Source organism: Poecile atricapillus, chromosome 22 (assembly GCF_030490865.1).
Source record: "Poecile atricapillus isolate bPoeAtr1 chromosome 22, bPoeAtr1.hap1, whole genome shotgun sequence".
NCBI lineage: Eukaryota > Metazoa > Chordata > Aves > Passeriformes > Paridae > Poecile > Poecile atricapillus.
The window spans coordinates 2,152,597-2,173,542 of NC_081270.1; the positions used below are offsets into that span (position 1 = coordinate 2,152,597).

At 43.6% G+C, this 20,946-nt stretch overlaps 1 protein-coding gene across 3 annotated transcripts in view; it reads right to left on the minus strand.

The window, feature by feature from the left end:
- The window catches only part of DVL1 (dishevelled segment polarity protein 1), a 66,071-nt gene that overhangs the window by 23,638 nt on the left and 21,487 nt on the right, over positions 1-20,946 (minus strand). For 2 of the 3 annotated variants that reach the window (XM_058855246.1, XM_058855247.1), the window contains exons 2-3: positions 15,089-15,158; positions 1,991-2,112 (exon numbers count right to left, since the gene is read on the minus strand). In XM_058855246.1, the coding sequence (XP_058711229.1) occupies positions 1,991-2,112; positions 15,089-15,158 (192 nt within the window). Of the gene's footprint in view, positions 1-1,990; positions 2,113-15,088; positions 15,159-20,946 lie in introns of those variants that run through there. The other variant, XM_058855248.1, reaches the window with a different exon arrangement.

A 20,946-nucleotide genomic window follows, 5' to 3' on the forward strand; every position in this document is an offset into this window, starting at 1 on the left:
CATTGCAAAGGCTGCAAAAGTAACTCCCAGCTGCTTTGTTCCCTTGCCATTAAATGCAACTCCATTTTCAGAGCATGTCAGAAAAGGTCACTGCTCTCACCTCACCCCTGCACCTCCACCACCAAACTCAGCTCAAAGTGGATTTGGCAAGAAGCAGCAGTGGAGCATGAAATGCAGAATGAGCTTCAGAACCCGCAGCAGGGAGGGGAAAAAAATAGTTTTATTTGGATTTCATTAATGGTGAAGCAAAATATCAGCGCTGTCAGACAGAGAGAGAGTAGAGTCATCACTTTAGCTGTGAGAAGGATCTCGTTCCCTTGGACAGGCTTCACCTATTCCTTGGATTCTTTGTTGTCCAGCACCATTTCTGTTTGTACAATTGCACAACACCCAGCTCAACTGGCACTTATTTATGTAAGGCCTCAGTCAGCACTGAAGGAGATGACAGATCTTTGGTAGCTTGAAGAGCATTTAAATAAAATCACAGGGATTTAGGAACCAGGAAAGTACAAGTCACTCCTATTGCACAAGGGCCACAGCAAAATCCCAAGAAATGTAATTTTCCATAATTTCTGGAGATCAGAAGAGGACTACAGTCATGATCCAGGTTCATCTCTCACAATGAAAGACTTGTTAAACTCAACAGCGAAACAAATAATTTCAAAGTATGGCGGATTCTTTGTCACTTTAAATCTACAGTGGGTATGCTTTAAAATTAAATTCTCATAGTGACAGAATTTAGGGCTTCATGCAGAGTAACAGACTGTCTGCACTGTGTTATGGACTAAACTCAGGTCAGCATTAGATTCTCTTCTGGACTGAAAAAATGAAACACAACAGAAAAATCCGCTGTAAAATGCTGAGATGTTGTGGGAAATTGTGAGGAGAAGAACTCAACAAGGCATGAAGGGAAAACAGGTTTTAGTCTAAGAAAACTCCCCACAAGCCAGATTCTCTACTGGAGTTCAGAAAAAGAAAGGAAAAGGGATGGAGGAGAAGGAAAGCAGGAAGGTGATTTATCTGGGAACGGGAACAGAGGCAGAAAATGCAACCTGAGCAACATCCTTCAGCCCTCTGAGCATTCCCACATGTTCTCTGTAATATTTGAGAAGAAGCAGGTGGAGCAGCAGGGCATTGGATCCACAGGAGTGAGCAGCCCCACAAACCTCACGCCTAATTCCAAGCTAATTATCTTTTGAAACAAAGCTCGAGCTTGCAGCTGTTCCAGGCAGGTTTAGGCCAGGAAAGACAAAGCCTGGTTTTGTTTTCTGGCCAGTTCAGAACACAGGAGGGCAGCACAGCCCTTGCAAGGCACTGCCAGGCAGGGTCAGGATTTCCCAGGATTTGTTGTCCCCTCAAAGAGGTTTTTCTCTGTGAAAGACTCACACACAACACTGGGGGCTCTTCCAGGCAACAGCCATCCCAAAAAAATCGCAAAGAGGCAAATCCAGGCCACATTTCCTTCTCCAAACACAGCCTAAGAGCACTAGGCCCTGCTTTAAATCCTCCTGGTGGAAATTCCAAGGCCCTCCCTGGAAATGAAGGTATCCTAAGGATACCCCTTGGATCAGGAACAGGAAATAACAATATCAAAGCAGATATTCCCAGTCTGGCCACACACAGATGGAGCTGGCAGCCTCTGGATGGACATGGAGCAGGAATTATCCCTTATGGAAATTTTCCCTCCTGCCAGCAGCATTCAGCTGGCTCTGCACCCTCCCTAATTACACATAACACACTAATCACTTGTCAGCCACACACTACAAAAAGCATTTTGGGCTCCCTCCCTACTTAACTCATCCACAGCAGGCTTGAAAATGAGATATTTTGGATAAATATTTCACTCTAACAATGACAGGGGTTTTTCATTCCTCGATATTTGATTTTTATAACCACAACAACAAACAGCTGGCTTGCAGCAGGAAGAGAAATGAGGGTGAGAAAGAGATAGAAATTAGAATTTGATAAACAAAAAGGCATTGGGGCTTACTGGAATGATGGGGGCCGGGAGTCTCCGATGCCTCCTGTCCTCTCCAGGGGTGGTGGAAGGTCCGTGTGGCTCTCAGTGCACTGGGAGCCCGTGTCAGAATGGGAGCTTTCAGCCAGGACCAGCTGCCAACAGAAGAAAAGCCAGAATTACACAAACTCCCACCAGCTTCTCCATTTTGGCCCAACGTGCTCAGCCAAAATCCCGGGACCAGGGGAAGTGCAGGGATCCCTGCCAAACTCACAGAAAATCAGGTTAAATTCAGTCTCCACATGAAAACATCAGCAGCCTGGATGTGCACAGAATTCCTGCAAGCACCAGGTATTCTTCTCCTCTTGTTAAAACAGGCAGCCCAGGCAGGGAGGGGATTTTGGGGACCTGGCACTGCAGCATCCACCAAGTTGTCAGCATCCCTTGCAAAATGCACCCACAGTTAAAGGCTGTGCTCCCAGCCTGGCTTTGCCAACACAGAAATGAAAAGCAAAAGCTGGAACGTGACAGAAATACAGCCCAAAACTGGTGTAACTCCTCCTACAAGAGCTTCAACCCCCTGAAAATCCACAGTCCAGTTTGCCCCCATCATCAAATCTCTGAGTTGCCACATCTCTGTTGGGAGCCTGAATTAAATCCCAAATCCACCCAACCTCAACAGAAAGATGCTTTCAAGGAGAAGCAGATTCCTGCTGTTCATCCTCCTTGTGCTTCTTGTGCCCATTTTGTCTCCAAATGTTCCCTTAAGGCAGAGCTGCAGATACAAAAAGGCATTTTCCAGCCATGCCATGGAAACCAGGATGTGCAGAGAAGAGTCTTCGATATTTCATGAGAACCTGAAAACTTTTCACGCTAGTCTGATGTAATCATCACCTTCAGAACTTCTCTGACACTGACATTTGCATTCAGGGATGCTGGAGGGGCCTGGCAGGTGGGGAAGGAAACGCTGCAGAGCACCCAGCAGCCAGAATCCCCATGGAAAAATGGAATTAAAGATACTGCAAGGATCCAGCTCCTCATTCCAAACACCAAGGGCCTGCACACAGCATTCCCTATCCTTAGGAATTATCACCAATTCCAGTCCTGGACAAGGCAGGATGTGGATTTTAATGCTATCAATATTCCCAGTCATTAGCAGGGACGCTCCTGGATAATGGATCAATACCCAGAATCCCCATGGAAAAATGGAATTAAAGATGCTGCAAGGATCCAGCTCCTCATTCCAAATACCAAGGGCCTGTGTGGAGCAAAGTGCTTGAGAATGATCACAAATTCCAGTCCTGGACAAGCAGGATGTGGATTTGAATGTTATCAATATTCCCAGTCAGTACCTGCATAACGGATCACAGGCATGGCCATGGCACACAGGAGGATTTCTGATCTCATTTCCAGTAAATCCAGGCCAGCCCATCTCCCCTCAGCACACACAGTGGGGCATCTTTAATCAGCAGAGAAAGAAGGAGTCTCCTCCTTTCCCCACCCTCGTGGTTTGTAGCTCATTTTAATGACTGACAGAAGATCTCAGATTGAACCAAGATCTGACTCCTACCAGCCTAGCACCTACTTTTCTGTATTCATAAAAGAAATAATTTATTTTTTTTTTACAAAAGGCAGAGATGCTTTGTGTAAAGAGTCCTTTTGTACACTTTGGGTTTTGACATTAATATATTTTTTTTAAATCTTAACAGTGTTGGAAAAAAGCTCCTGACTGAAATGTACACCCAGGAACCAACCAGAGCAGGTCTTTTCTCTATCAGTGGTTCATCAAATCAGCATTTTTGCCTGAATTTTCTAACCTAGAAAATTGGCACTGCCAATTTTGCAGCAGTGAGATGAAAGTAATCAAATATATCTAAATTCAACCTAAATCCCAGGGGAGGAGAACCCTGCTCTGGGTAAAGCACCACTATAGAAAAACAAACATGCATTGATCCAAGACTCCTTTTAATTCATCTCTGCAAACAGAACAAGGTGATTCCCAATTAGAAATTCCAGTTTAAATTCAACTTCACCTGTTAGATTAAGTGGTTATGTTTTATTAAAAAGCCTGACAGTGGAGAAAGAAGTCCCCAGTCCTCTGATTTACAAACAGCAAGGCAGATGCCCAATTTTGTGTCAAATGAAATGAGAATTCTATGAAGGACTTAGTTAATATTTTAAATGACTGTAGAGAGATTATTCTCCCATTAAGATGGGAGGATTTTGCATATCCTGTGCAAAAAAATATATTTAAACAATCCAGTGACCGCACACAGCATTTTCCACAGAAATTAGACTTGACCTGGAGGTGACCAGTGTGACTTTATCAACAACCCCCTGGGCACTTCATCACTTGGCTGAGTCTCTTTAAACACTGTGATTCTAAGGTCTTTAATTAAATAAATCCTCAATTAATGATAAAGATTAATACCTTTCATTAAGAGGCAACAAAGGTCTCGGCTTCCCTTTACTTTTAGCTGTGGAAGAAGCAGAGCAGGAGAGATTCCAACTCTTAACTGGTTCATTTATTAAAGACTAATTCTAATATAATGATAAGAGGGATACTGGCTGTTAAACAAGGGGATGGAGAGGAGGGAATTGGCATTCAGGATGCAGGGAATTACTCCTAGGAGCATAAACCATAAATATGAGGAGGAAAACACACAGAGGCTGTCAAAAAGGAACTGCCTGGAGACAAAACAGCTTCCCAGCACCACATGGAGTCAGCTGCATTATTCAAACTCTTATCACCAAAGCAGGAGCAACAGAGGAAACACTAAAGGAAAAAAAAAACCACCAGCTTTCCTAATAACTTGATAATTAAGGCTGCTTTCTTCCAGGTGGGGAAGTTAAAGGGAGATGTTTAGGAAGTGTGTTGGTGTTATGGAGATACAAGGATGCCTCTGAGCCTGGAACATTCCCTGAGGAATCTCTGGGCAAGCACTTTCGCTGACAAAAATCAAGCCAAGGGATGAAAAGAAGAAAAAATAAAGCAAAAAAAAGCCCGAAAGTGTGTGTAGGCAAGATCTGTTCATCCCCTCAGCCTTCACACTCTGGGCTGGGAATGCAGAACAAGCCCTTGGCCTGAGGTATTTGGGAGCAGGAAAAAATGTCCTTTAAACCTTCCTGCTGAGGACAACACCTGACTCCAGGAGGAGCCAACAAGACCAATCCTTCCCATATTTCAGGATATTTGCTCTCCAGCATTTCCCTGCTCCTGAAGGAAGAAGTCTTGGCAAGGCAGAACTGATTCTGCAGGCGGTCGTGGGTCACCTTGGGAGTGCAAAATCCACTGTAGCAAAGCATCTCCTGGTGAATGCTACCCCTGGAGTGTGATTTCCTCAAGGATAAAGCACTGGGAATCCATTTCTTACTGATCTGCAGTGGGATTAGAGCCACAAATAGCCTCCGATATCTGCATGCCGAAGGGGAGAGGGCTGCAGGAATTACCCATTCCTGATCTTCCAGCTGCACTGAGGAAAATAAACCACTTTAAACTTGAATCAGCTCATTTCCAGACCTCAACCTGAGATATATTTGAACTCAAGATACTGCCAGTATCTCCCCTTTTCCTAAGCAGCTTTTAAATCCTAGATAAACACTTCCAGGAGTAAATCAGAAGCACAACAGTCATGATAAAGCATTGGCCAATGCAGACATTTCCATGTTTACCTTCCCAAAAAAAGTTCCAAGCTGTGCTGTCTGCAGGCATTTCCCCACAAAGCACACTTAATTTAAACACATCCTCTGGGGTGAAAATTTTGCCCCTGAGGAATACTACTAATAATAATAATAAATAAATAAATCCAGGAGTTTAAGAGTTTAAATAAGTTTATGATAACCAGGAGCTGGGAGCTCCTGCAAGAGCTCAGCGGTTTAAGCGAAACTTGAAGCAATTAAGTTGTTTAAACCAGACACAGACTGTCCAGATCTGTGCCTGGTTACAAGTGGAGCACCCTCCCTTCATCAAAGCTTTTCCTCTTCACTTTCAGCTCCCTGTGTTCATCAAGAGCACTGAATATAAATGGGTGACGGCAGAGCAAATGAACAAAAAACACCCAAAAGAGCATTGGAACAACATTTGTCATGCTAGAAAAGAAAATCTGCAGCAGAAGGTGGAAGATCATTCCCACTGCACTGCCTGGCTGATTATTCCCATCTATCAAAAGGATCTAAAAGATGGAATTACACCCAGCTCCATGGAATTCTGGGCTTAGTTGGAGCTTTTGGATGGGCAGCAGCCCTGCCCCTCTCCAGGCAAACACTTTCAGTTTGCTGAGGGTTTATCAGTAACAGCTGAAGAATAATAATTCTAGGCAGAAGAGGAAGAATTCTGGGAAAAATAGGAAACGTTCAGGGTGCACTTGTTGAGAGAATTCCCGCATCACTGCCATGGCTGCAAGGTGAATGCAGAATTCCTGCTCCCTGCTTTGCTGTGCTAGCTTGGAGTCCCTCCCTTCTTCCAACAAGTGACACTCTGTCAATCATCATTCAGATAAATTTTTGTCCTTTTCTCTGACAAGCTAATAGGAATAAAGCCCTTCAATATCCCATAATTTTGAATGGAAAAGGACTGCCACAATGCAGTGGTTTTGCAGGAGAAAGGCAGAGTTCCAAGCAGTTCCCTGGCCACAAGCCAGCCCTGATAATTTTATTTCCCCCATCAAGCTTCCCCTGTGGTTTTGAGTGGCAGGAGCACTTTTTCTGGTTTCTGTGCTGTGCAGAGCAGGGCCTGTGGAACAGCTGCCAGGTTCCACCCCAAAGGACAGGATTTCCATGGATGTCTCCCATGTGCTGCACATGGAGGAAGTTCATCAAGGAGTTCATCAAGAAGTGTGGAACTAATTGCAGCTGTTGATTCAGTTAATTCCACCACACTGAACGCTGTTTCTTTTTACAACTGAGGTGCTGCCACCACATTCCTTACTCATCTATCCCAGGGAGTGAACAGAATATCCATAGAATGTCAGAAAAGAACCTCAGGTGCTTTTGATATCCCCAGTGATCCCCACAGAGCCACCTCCAAGCCCTGAGAGGACCAACACCAGTGAGTTGTGCAAATTCCATGCTGTGGTGACAAACCACTGACTGAAAGCTCCTGTTTCCTTCCCTCTTGTGCAGGAGAAAGATTCCAGCATTCCTGGCAAAAAAATCTGGCTGAAAAAACAGTCACAGTGGAAGTCACTTGCAGAAATCAGTGTTCAGTTCACCGCTTGTGTCACCACCAGACTTCCAACAGCATCTCCAGTCTTTGGATCAGTTGTTTCACCTCTCTGTAGCAAAATTTCCCTTTTTTTTTCTTCCTCTCTACCACATTTGCTGATGCTTTTTTAATGAATTATGGCAAGGCCTGACTCTTCCAGAGTTCAGCAGAAATGTGAACAAACTCCCCCAGGCGCTGAGCCAGCTCAAGGAATGGCCAGTGCAGAGTCCAGGGCTGAGGACAGCAGACAAAAACCAGCCTGGGGAGGGGAAAGAGCAAATATCGGTGCACTCTGCACCCAAAGTCTCATCTGGCTTAATATTTATTAATTTACCAGCATGAAAAGTACAATATTTAAACTCACTGAGGAACAGCAGCAGCTCATGGTGTTTCTCTGAGCTCAGAGAGAGGTGAGGAACCAATCCCAGTGACTAAAGAAATACCCAAAAGAGCCATTTATATTTTTGACAGCAACTTCAGAACAGCCACATTCATCTCCGAGATGGAAGTAATTATTTCCTATAAAGTCACAGGCATCTCAAATCCCAAGTCAAAGCTTCAGAGCCATGGCCCATTATCCACACGAAGGCTGCTCCCAAAGGAGCAATTGCAGAAAAGGGCTGTGCTCCACCAGGAATTCTCTCAAAGACACCAGGACTCAACATCCCTGGAAAAACCTCATCAGGAAAGGGATGTTTATTTTAGCAAGGAGAAATTGTCTACACTGAGATGAGGCTTGGAATGAATGAGGGTTTCTATCAAGTGTGAAGAGACTGGCCCTGCAATCCGCTCATTTTCTACAGAAACTCAACAAGATGCTGCTCCTGGGGATTTTTATTCCCTGCCTCAGCTCTGGGTACTTTTTTCATTTCCCAGCCCTGAAGCTCTTGTGCTGCCCTTGTCAAATGGTTCTGCCCCACAACGACGTTAATTGTAATTGCAAATACAGGCTCTAAAAAGCTGATGTACAAACAGGACAAGAATTATCTGCTGGCACCCAGATAATGGGGAGGAAAAAGCAGGGAAAACCTCATAGGAGGCAGTGACATCACTGCCAGCCAATGGGAAATTGCACATTCCCGGCAGTCAGGCAAGGAATTGTTCCCAGATGTTGCAAATCCTTCCTAAAAAATAGAGGTAACAGACCAGGCAGCAGCCACAAGCCAATTCCTGCCACACTCCCAGCTTCCACCATGCAAAGAGAAGGGAAAAACATTTTAAGCCATTGCAAAAGATCTTTTCTTTCACACTTTTTTTTTTTTTCAAATTGCCCAGTTAAGGCCCTAAAATAAAAAGGCAAAAAGCAAAATTGCATTAAAAATTTCATTCAGTCCCAGAAAACTCCAAATAAATGATTCCCAGAGAAAAATTATATTCTGTGTTGTATATTAGAAAAACAGGACAAATATCAACTATTTCTGGCAAAAGATGTGTTTGTGTAAATGCCATTTACTGTAATTAATTAAGAATTTTGACATACAATTAATGATAAGTCTCTCTATTGTCGAAAAACTAAAGGTCAACTACTTTAAAAGGAAAAAAGGACTTTCAAAAGGATTTTAAAGGATTCCTTGAAAAGGAATCTAGGAAGGAGCAGCTCTCTGTCCCAAATTATTTCATGCTTAAAAAACACAACAACAACAAAAACAGCAAAAAGAAACAAAAACACACAAGGAGGAAAACAAACCCAGCCTGAAATCAAAAGAACAAGATCTGAGATGCAGAGGAGAAAAACAAGCAGGACACAGGAGGGTTGGGGAGGAAGTTTAAATAGCTAATTAGCAGCAGTGATTTTAATTCAACACTAATCCAGCTATACAGGAGTTCTCAAGGCAGCAACGTAAGCAACAACTAAAGACTTGCAGATCCTCCCTTGAACATTTTCCCCTATGGAAATCAGTCCTGCAGATGACACCGAGATCAAAGTTCCCACCTCTGACAAATAGAAGGATTCAAATGTTATTAAAAAAGATGAAAATCTCACATTTCCAAACGTCAGTCATGGTGGAAACTTCAAAGTGGCCACGGTATCAGTCAGGAGGGGAAGAGGAGGCTCAGCTGTGGCATGTGCATTTAATTTCCCGATTTTACATGTGTGGTGTGCCTGTGAAACACACTGCAGTCATTTCCAGGGAGCACCACAATCCTCACAGATGGGTTTGTGCAAGAATCCCAAGCTGTCTCCCACCAGCTGATACTCATTTTATAGCACTGGAGACAAAGAAAGCTCAGGCCTAGTTAGAAAAAAAAACAACAAAACCAGAAATAAGGAAATAACCCTGCACAAATGACATTTTTTTCCAAAAGGTAAAGACCCAACTTTGCTATCCCTGGAAGATTTGTGTGCAGTTATCTGTTAAGTTCCAGTGAATGAGATATTAAAGAATTCGAAACTGAACAATTAACTTACAGTGAGATTTACATAAAACTCCTCCAGTAATTAGCAGCAAATAGAGGCAGATAAGCCCTGCAATTTTATGGGTGTTAGTATGGAAAGAGTAATTTGCAATTCATAATGCAGGTCAGACACAGATGTTTCAGCTGATTGCTGAACTGAAGGAACAGAAGCCCTTGTCAACATCATCTGCAAAAAGTGCATTGTGTGGGGGAGCTCCAAACCGAAGCCAAAGCAGGATCTGCACATCAATTTGGGAGCAGGCTGATGGGAGGGAAGGGAGGAAAGAGCCCAAGTTTTGAAGGAATAAATCCAGCCCTACTTCCTACAATCTGTGCTGGCTCTGCAGAGCTGGATGGGTTTATAATTCATCATGAGCAGCACAAAAAAATCAGTACAGCACACAAAAAGGGCTCCATTAATACCCCCAAATAATTAATTTAAACCACACATCTAAATTTTGCTTTTAGATCTTTGCTCTAGAACCGTTCTTTATCAGAGGCCTGGCCACTGACTCCAACAGAGCTGATTTTTGTGGGTTAAGCTCCTGTGTTGGCATTAAGAAGAAAAAATATTTATAGCATTTATCATCCATGTCATGTATCAGATAAATGTTATCTAACCGAAGGAAGAAAGGCAAATTGAACCCGTTCTTCTCCTGAAGAAAAGCCATGAGAAATGAAGGAGGGATTGTGGAAAGCCAGATTTGTCTTTTTATTTTCTGTTAAAGGTAGATGAGGAACTGCCTCATCATGAAAAAAGCTGATGGAAGCACCAGCAAAGCTGCAGGAAAAACAGTGAATATCCTCAAAGAATAATTTACTTTGCAAGAGACCTCTGGAACTGCTCAAAGCTACACCAGCAAGTGCTGAGAGATTGGAAATAAAGAATCCCAGAATGGTTTGGGTTGGAAGGGATCTTAAAGCTCATCCAGTTCCATGGGCAGGGACCTTCCATTGTCCCAGGGTGCTCCAGCCTGGCCTTGGACACTTCCAGGGATCCAGGGGCAACTTCTCAGGGAATTCCATCCCAGGGCTTCCCCACCCTCACAGACACGAATTCCTTTCCAATCCCTAATCTAACTCTGCCTTCCTTCATCTTGAAGCCATTCCCTCTTGTCCTACAATAATTTCCCTGAAGAACTTCAAGATGAGCAACAGTTTCGTGGTAAAACCTTGGTGTCTGGATCAGACCATAGAATGCTTTGGGTTGGAAGAGACCATCCAGTTCTATGGGCAGAGACACCTTCCACTGTCCCAGGGTGCTCCAACCTGGCCTTGGACACTTCCAGTGATCCAGGGCAGCCACAGCTTCTCTGGGAATTCCATCCCAGGGCCTTGCCATCCTCACAGAGAAGAATTTCTTTATAAATCTGACCTAAATTTCCCCTTTCAGTTTGACCCCACTGCTCCTTATCACCACAGTTCTTCAGCCAGGTTTATCCCTAAGGAAAATGACTGCACATCTCTGGGTGAGCTTCACCACCCTCAGAGTTAAAGAAAAAAGGTGGGTTTTTTAATGCTTGAAGGGAATTTCCTTTGTTTCCATTCATTCCTGTTGTCTCTTGTCACTGGAGGAGGGTCTGGCTCATCTCAATATCTCCTTGTTTGCCAGGTGCTCCTGTCCCTTAACCATCACTTTCCACTTGACAGGAAATTAAAAAAAAATCCATTACAAACATGTGTTTCCACCCTTAATGTGGGAAAACCAACTGATTGTGACAAAGAAAATAAAAAAATTTTCTTTGAGGAGTAAATAAAAAATAAGGTCTCTGGATCAGCAACTGTCTCCCATCATGGTCAAGAAGAAAAAGGAGAGCAGACACTGATTTTGTAGCCTCCAAACAAAAGTGGAATGCAAAAAAATAGAAAGTTTCAAACATGGATTCTGCCTTCTTCTGCATCTGGAAAGCAGCCAGCAACTTATACTGGTAGAGGAATCACAATAAATGGAATCAATTCTTGAAATGCATCTCAAAGACTGTGATGTTCCTCTGAAATGAAAATAGTAGCAGGCCCATAATTAAAATATAACATTTACAGAATTAAAATATAACATTTAACTGGTGTGTGTGCATATATATATAGTCTTGTTCTGATCTTATTTCTTCATAGTCTCCTGTTTTCCAGCTGGAAAAGCCATATATTTTCATGTTCCATATTACTGAAGGAGCTGGCAAAGAATTCAGCTCTTAACATGAGATAAAATGCCCTTGGGGGATTGGTTGGGAGAGGGAAGAAGGAAGAGGTTGAAGAATTGGGATGTGAAGGGGAATGAAATAATCCACATCCTTATTCATGTGGAATAGTTTGGGGTTGGGGGTGGATTTTTCCTTAAACTCCAAGAACACCTTGCTGGAACAACGTGAGCCATATTTTGAGAGCCTGAATGGTGTCTGGAAATCAGAATACATCATCAATACATTGAATTCCCCAAGTAAAAGATAAATTTAACTGTACCACAAAAATAAAAACCAACAGCCCTATCCTCCTGCACACACTGGGAAGAAGAGACCCAGGTCAGGGATGCAGAGGACAACTGGGATATTGAATTAATTGAGTATTTAATTAATATTTATCAGTTCAGCAGCATGGGAGAAAGGAGCAGGAGCAGGGAGGTGTGACACTGAGGAGCAAACACAGGGCAAGAGCTGCACAGAAGGAAGAGGAAAGGAGTGCTCAGGATGAATCTGCCCTCCTGACAGGAGCTGCCATCAATTCCCACCCCTCTGCTCCTCTAACAGACGCTGCTCTCAGGCCATGGCAGCACAAATCCCATCTCCATTTTCCCCCCTATTTTATCTGCAGCTTTTGGGACGCTCTCTTCCGCTCATTAATCACACATGAAATCCCTTTTTGTCCCATCCGTTCCCACCCTGCTAGAGCCCCACGCTCCGGCCCCCCAGTAATCCTTGGATTGAAGACAAAAACAGCACCACCAACATCCAGAGCTCAGGGGCATCCTGAGAGCAGCAAACTCAGCAGCACTGAGCCCTTCAGCCAAATCCCAACCCTGCAGAGCATCCAGGGGCTGATCCCACCTTAGGGGACACCGGGATGGATGTTCCTCCTGGAGGAGCAATCCCCATCCCACATCCACTTCCCACGTAAGAACAGACATAGCTTCATTAAGAAAGGACTCTGTGCTGTCTCCAGATGGACTCAGCTCTCAAACACTTCTCTGTTTGTTTAAACATCAATTTGATTCTCCAATACCAATGGTTTATTCCTTTGACAACCAATTTACTCATCCAGGGAATCTTCCCTTTTTCCTGGAGGCAAGTGGTGCTCGTTCCTTTCCCTGAGCACTGCCCAGCTTTAGACTGGAATTAGACCAGAAATGCAGCTTTAAATCTACAGAACTCTGCTTTAAAACACTCCTCCATTCCCAAACCAAGGCATTTTGGTGCTTGCTGTGTGGAAATGCATGGCTGAGTTCTTGGGAGGGCTCTGGAAGTCATGTTGGTTATTAGTCAGCTACTGCTGCTGAAGCAAAAAGCTGGAACACAAAGGTAAAAAAAACAGGTATGGAGGTCCTAAAAAAATAGGGAAAAAGTAACTTTTGCTTCTGAACAGAATTCCCAGGAACAAACAGCTACCTTTGAACAGCACAGACTGAAAATCCCAATTTTTAAGACCTAAATTTAATACAAAATCTAATAAGTGCTTAATACACATTTGGATGTGTGTGGGAGGACTGAGTTTAAGCTCAGCTTTACAAAGCCACGTGTTCTGTTTGCCTAACACTAAAAACCTGTTGGGACTACCCAGCTGCCAGAGTCTGAGTGCCCTAAAATTAAAAGCAATCAATAGAGCAGGAAGAAGTTGCTGATACTGTGTGATCCAGCTGAGCTCAGTTCAGCTGCCAGTCCAGAGCAGCATTTCCAGCAGCTCGGAGCCCAGCAGGGGCTGTGCCTGCTGATCCACAAGGAATCATTGCTTAAGAAGCATCCCCCAATCCAAGTCAGGTTGAAAAGACACACATTGCACTTTTCCTTGCTCAATGCTGGAGTGCACACACGCAGGAAACAGCATGGAGTCAATTCTGTATTTGATTTTTTATGTTATTTTGATGTAATCCTGAAGAAGCCAGGCTGAAAAAGTTCAAGCTACTCAGCGGGCAGCAAATGTCCTCATCCTGCATACCTTCATTGTCTGGGCTACTAAAATATTTTAAGGGATATAATAGTTCAAATATTTGAAGTTGTAAGAAATGTGAGCAAGATCTTCAACTCCTAAAATCAGCACAGGAATGGAGATCAAGAGATGGAGACAAAGCTGCTCATTCCACCTGAGAATTCCAAGTTTGTTCCAACAGTGAAGCTGGAAAAAACTCCTATAAACCTACTTTACTACTACTTCCTTGTGTACCTTCCTCCCACCAAAAACAGGATCCAAACATGGATCCAGGCATTTATTCCATGCTGAAAAGCTGTCCCAAGTCTCCATTCAGCACAGTTCTCACCCCCTGGCACGCACTGTTTCCAACCCCACTTGCAGCACTTGCTGAATCCAAGCTCTTCACAAAAATACTTTTTATACTCAAGACAAACTTGAGATTTTGGACAACACCATCCTTGTCCTCTGCTGTGTTCCCAGGATTGTTAAACTCAGCTTGAAGGAGGAGACTGAAATCACAGACTATGCCTCAAATGCTCTTTTGGTGCTAAAATCTAAAACACCACTGCTCTGTTCTCTGCCTGAAAGTGCTCAACCACTTAAATCACCCTTGATAGGCACAAACTTCCAGTCTCCAGACAGAGAAAAGTGTGCACAAAATACCAGATTTATCCAATTTATTTAATCTGCAACCCAAACATCATCTGAAGGTGGGATTTCCTGTATTTCACAGCTGGAGACTTTTCTTGCACCTCCATTAAGTGGAACAGAACAAGGCTGAAGAAGTGACAGCACCAGCTCAGCCTCAGCTCAGCACACACTGCCCCAATAAATGAGAATAATTAGGAGCTGGTAATTAATTACTCCAGTTAGGTGACAAACAAATCCTGGCATATCGAAGAAATTAGCACATTAAACCCAGACAAGACTGATGGAGATGGGATGTGCAGAGCAGCACAGTCACATCTGGATCACTGACTCCCTCTGCAAATTTACAGCCCAAATTCCTTCATTTTTATATTAAATTCATTTTTCCAAGCCTATAAATGTTGATGTCTTTTTACTGAATGTATACAAATATTTAGCCCCGAGATTTTAACCTCATTTAAAGCTTCCAGCAATACCAATACACTGAAATTTAAATACTATAACCAAAACCCACCAGAAGATCACATTTAGCTGTTTTGGAATAAATTGTTTTGGCTATTTAGTTAAAGTACTAAAGCTGTTTTCACGTTGAAACCACCTTTTCAGCTCTGCACACTTTCTGGAATTCACTCTGATTTTAAAATATATTACTTAAGAATAGGATAATTATAATTTATACCTTTGTTTTAATTGAGATTCAAGATACTTCTAAAAATCAGCATCCAGTATCAAACAACATAGATTTACATGCACAAAATCCAACATACCCAGGACACCACTCTTCCATTGAAGCAAGGGAGCTTTGCATTGTCATCTGAGATCTCTTCCTTCACCACCCTAGAAAACAAACAAAAAAAAACAACAACAGGAAGAAAATCAGGAATTTAAAATCACATCAGATCAGAATGAACAGGAATCAAATTGTCAAGGAAAAATACAATTTTTTCATTAAAATGTTGGTATCAGCAGGTGCTGTGTGTTTAAAGAATATGTGACTGTGAGAATAGAGGAAACAAATCAAAATAAAGGGTAGAAAAACAGCTTTCCAGACATCCACCCTGAAGTGGGAGGCACAAAAGTAATTTCAAGCATCTTCCCATTTTGGAGTCTCCCCAGAGCCTTTAAAGGTCTGATGGGACTAAAATCTCCCTTGTGCAGTCTTTGTGTCAGAGATCTCATATTTGTAGCAGAAACAGCTTTCTGGCCTCAAATTCACTGCAGAACAGGCACAAATTTGGTTTTGACAGTCTGAAGCCTGAAGTCTCCTCCAACTCCACCAAAATGTGTGGATCCATAAGTATATTTTCCTTTATGTTTTTGTCCTGTTGCTGTGTGAAGAAAAACCACAATAACCACAAAGCAACTCACAGGGTATAAAATAGTGCCATTTTGAGGGGGAACTGGTAAGGAGGGAGAAGAGAGCAAATGGACAGCTTTTGAAAAATTACAAATAAATAACTCCACTAATGCCTGCATTCCCACATATTTTAAGGAATGAGGACCTTCTTTTTTTTTTCTCCACACTTATTTGCATTGTTAATGGCTGGCAAGCCAATATTAGGCAATCTTCATCCCTTTTTTTTCTATTATTGGAAAGAAAAACGTTGCAAAATATTCACTTAATTCCTAAAACATCTGCCCTCCCTTCCTTTGGCAGCAGGAATCAGATCATATGATTCCATTATTGGTTTTAGTCATTCATCCTCAGACTCCAAGGAGACAATTAAGAGCAAACTCCACTAAAAGCAGATACTCAGGGCTTTAAAAACCTTTGACAATTCAGTGAAGCTCTCAAACCTGTAATTCTGGAGCTGCAAACCTGGGATTTCAACACTCTCCTGGATCTCCAGCCCCAATGGACAGACTGGAATCCAGGAATTCTCTTTTGTGTTCCACTGAGTCCTGCAGGGAACACTCACTCAGCAGAGCTCTAGCTGCTGGATCAGCAGAGAAAGATGCTGCAATAATTTTATCTTCACATTTGAAAGGGCAGGATCTGCAGGAAATGACACTTAGGGCATCCCAGAAACCCCAGGCGAGAATTCCTGTGCCAAGCAAGAATCGTATACGGAATTTCTGCACCCAGCAAAAATCACACACAGAATTTCTGCACCCAGCTTTAGGATTCAGGCAAAAAAACGGGCATTAAAACCTGCACTGAATGTGATGTTCTGTGCAGAGAAAAAGCTTGGGGGACTGTCTGAACCTGACCCAGTGAGGAGATCCCTGCAGTTCCGCACTGACCGGTTCAGCCGCCCTTGTGATGGAGAAGGAGCTCCCTGGACTCACCAGGACAAACCCAGCCCAGCTCCAGCCTTTGCTGCAGCTGAAGGGAACAACTTCCAGATCTGTTGCAACTTGAAAGTACTAAATATAGCCCTGAGCTATGAGGCAAGAGAATGGCAGACTGTAATTCCCAGCTTGCTTTGGGTAGCGACCGACCGGCAGTGCCAAGAACATCAAAGAGGGCAGCAGCCACTCGTGGCAAATATCACCGTTTTACAAATCATTATTTGTAGTAAAGAGGCGGCTCCTTTCCATCCCCAGCAAAGAGACAGAAGGCAAAAAGGAGGGATTTGAATGGTTGCAGCCATTTGCTTCAGTCTGAGGCCAACTTTGCAAAAACGAGATGCTGTTTGTCTGCATGGATTTCGAAGGGAGGGCAGACGGAGGCACGTGCTGCTGCCTGCTTTGGGAACATACAAAATATTTGGAACTAATACACAGCAGCTGGAAATCAGGGTGGAGATCTAAGTTCACAACCTGAACCTAGCCCAAAACAGCATGGAAGAAAAAATGGTGATTTCTCCCAGAGACCTCTTCCTGAGGTGAAGAATATTGGCATTGGATGTGGCCCACTCTGGAGAGAAATCACCAGAGCTCTCAAACTGATTGTTAATGGACTCACTGTTTGAAAATACGACCAAAGACCATCTGATAGCAAGGCACAGAAAAGGGGATGTTTATCCTCTTTCAGAAAAGGGTTATTTGTTTCCCAGGTCATGTCCTGGCTGTTGGCAGCCCTGTGCCTGGGGAAGGTTGGAAGGCTCAGAGCCCCAGTTCCAGCACACACAAGCTCGTGTTTAACTTGGGCTGGGACTCTCTGGGTCAGGGAGAGGAGAGCAAACAAACACCTGGCCACAGAGGTACCACTCAGAAAACAAAGCTGACATTTCCAGGTCACTGCAGGTCTGCCTGCCCAGCTCCCACCTCCACACCTCTGCCCCATGGAAAGGGAGAGCCCAGCACTTCAACAATTTAGAGATTTTTCTTCAGTATTCACAGACTTGTAACATCTCCCTCTTTACTGCACTCCAGAAAAATCTCCATGCATGAAACATCCTTTAATTCATCCTTCAAATGCAACCACCAGGTGGAAGGAAGACAAAAGAACACAAGGAGCAGCTCAGCCAAGGTCACATCAGAGACAGCATGAAAAATACCCCACTCTTTACCCCTAAACATCTGCTCTACACCATCAGCAAAGCCCCCACATCCATGAATATCTGCAAAAAAAAAGGGTGAGGAAGTGTGGGGAAGGGGAGGAGGGAATGGCTCCACAAGCTCACATCCTCTGCTTTATTTGACTTCGAGGAGATTTAAGCACTAATTACTAAATGAAACAATCACTGCTGGTAGCAGCCCCTCCTTCCTCTGGCTTCCTGGAATTGTGTCTGGATCCTCTGGCTTTCCTACCACACTGCTCTGCACACACAAATAGGTGTTTGTGCCTTTCCCAAACCCAAGAACCCTCACACCTCACCTGTTTCTGGGATAGATTACCCTCCCAGCATCCTGAATTGTTTGTTTTCTTCCATAGAGGATCTTAACCAGAAAACCAAGGGTTGTTGAGGCTTAGCCTCCCTCTCATCCCCCTGCCAAGCTGCCTCAGACTATCCGCTGATCCCACGTGAACTGGGATATACCTGGTTCCAGGTGAACCCCACAAACCCGCAGTGGCTCTGATTCAGAAGCACAGAGATAATTGGCTGTTAAAGACTACGTTTGATAGTGTTGCATTCTGATTGCATCATGCATGCCTGGCAGAGACTGCATTCTCCACAATTAGCTGGGTGATTTTTCATTCCACTCAGAAAAATGAGGTTTGCAAGGAAATTTTCCTTTCCCTCCAACACCATGGACATAGGAAATGGAGGGTTGAGACAGATTTATTCCAGGTTAATGTGCGCCATGACACAAACAAAGCATCTTAATGTCCTTTAGCACCAGATTAATCTCACCTTATCACTGATCATAATCAAGTCTCTTCTTAATTGTCTTTTACTGATGGGAAAAGGGGGGAGAAGCTTCATTCATTATGAACTTGCTTGCAGATCCTTAGAGAGAAACCAAAGGCATTAACTTCTTTGTGCTAAATGTATCTTTGTTTATTCCTGTCACCTCAAAGGCAGGTAAGAGAAGATTGAGATTTTAGTTTTCCTTCACAGAATCAGGTTGGTTGGATGATAAATCCAGGGGTCAGCTAATCCAACCTTCACAGAGGGCTTTGGTTGCTCAGGGCCATGTCCAGTCAAGTTCTGAGCATCTCCAAGGATGGATGTTCCACAACCTTTTTGGACAATTTGATTTTACTTTATGAAGCAGCAGTTTTCCAAAAAACTGTTTCAACTGGCAAAACCGTAAGTAATCACATAATAGCAATTACTCAACTGGCATCGAAGGCTGCAGCTCTAAAAATAGTCTGGCTGAAGCTGATTAACTCTTCAGTGTGAATCTTTAATGAAGAATTCAGACTTCAGGGATTTTACAGCTGAGGCCACAGCACAGAGAGCCTTTAGTCACCTTCCCAGTGCAGGGAAAGAAATGAAAATAAACCCAGACATTGAATTTACAGGGATAAACACTGGAATATAATGTGGTTTTTTTCTGGAAATAAGAAAGAGGGGAGGAGAGAAATCCCTTTGATGAACACAGAAACACCAGGAGCAGTGTGGGATCTGCACGAAAACCTCAGATCTCGTCTGCACCCCGCAGAGCCCCAGGCAGGAATTGTGTGGCATCATTCCCTCTCCTTCTCCAGGCTCATGCCAATCACTCCTCAAAACCCCACAGAGCCACAACTGAACCAGTATTCTCCTTTTTTTAGGCTGTTATTCCTAAACACGGTCAATGCTTTGCCTTTCCACACAGGCCCTGCTGAGCACCAGCTCCCACATAAACCTGTCAAAAATGGGTATGACTACACTGCCCACAATTATGACAGAAATGACACACCCAGATACATGTAAGTGACACAACTGTGGAGCAAAACCCTCTTCAAAACCCTCTTCAAACCAAGATATGCAGCTTCAATGCAAACAAGCTCCTTCTTAGCACTTCTATAGAAATTGTAGCGAGAAACTGTGTGCAATCAGTGCTGGGGAAGTCAACTCTTCCCACACAGGTGACAAACACATCAAAAACCACTTTTTCTTCATTGATGTAATGGCTGCTGCTCTGTCTCACGTTATTCTTAACCCTTTTAAAAACTGAAACCCTCCCTCTCAGTGATTCTGCCTGCAGTTAACAGTGAATGCATCCATGTGTTTATACCCTGGTTATCCTTGGCCACATCTGATCTCCAGCACCACACAAAACACTTGTGCCCACAGGATTGCCTCTTCCCTGGTTTTTCTACTCCACCTTTATTCCTGCAGGCACATCTAGCACTTTGTCCTGCCAGGGATAATCCATCATTCAAGAGAACTGCAGGATGGTGGAGAGGTTCTGGTACTTTGGTCCTGCACCACATACTGACTAGAGCTTGTGACTGATGCAAGAATTATTGTGCTCCCTAGCTGAGAATCAGCCCAAATCTGCACTGATTTCAAACATAAAACTTCACATTTTATGGCTATTCAAGGACAATCCTATTTGTTTAGGCTCTGCTTGGCACCATGGTGCAGTATGAGCTCGAGGAGGTCAGCTGGCACATTACACTGCAAGAAAACTAAGGCACCTCCATGCTGAAATGTTCCTTGGAATGTTTGAGACAGACATTTGAAGCAGCAGAACGCCTCCTTACTTGGTTAGGGAAGCCAGGAGCTCTGCTTAGAACTGAATCCAAAAAGAACAACGGGAGCGCGTTGGGAGGGAGGGGAAGCAGAGATTCCTTGTGTGACTCTGAAAAGGGAATTTTGATGTGCAGCAATCCCATTTTGCCCTGCCAGCCCTCAGCACTGCCACAGTGACTCCTTCCAAAAGGTCCCATGTGTTTTGAACCAGCTGGGGCTTGGGCTGCCAGCCCAGCTCTGCCTCATCCTTCCATTTCAGTCCAAGACAGCTCAGCCCCAAGCCAGAAATTCTGCCCCATGCCCTCCAAAGGGGCTCTAAACACACTGCCCTTTGCAGGAACAGCTTCCAATTAAGCATTCTAAAGTATTTATGACTGGCTGTCCAAGAGCAGTGGCATGCAGGGAATATGAATTGCTTCTCTCCTCCTTAATGAACAATATTTCAATAGCTGTGCCATGCTCAAGGTGTGAAAATCTCACTAAATTACAGATATTTGTGGCATTTAAATTGAGATCTACAGACGTGAGTCTGGTTTGATTGTAGCACTGCTAGATACAACTGTTCATGGTGTTATATCCCACTCCATGCCCAGCTAACCTAGAAAAAAATA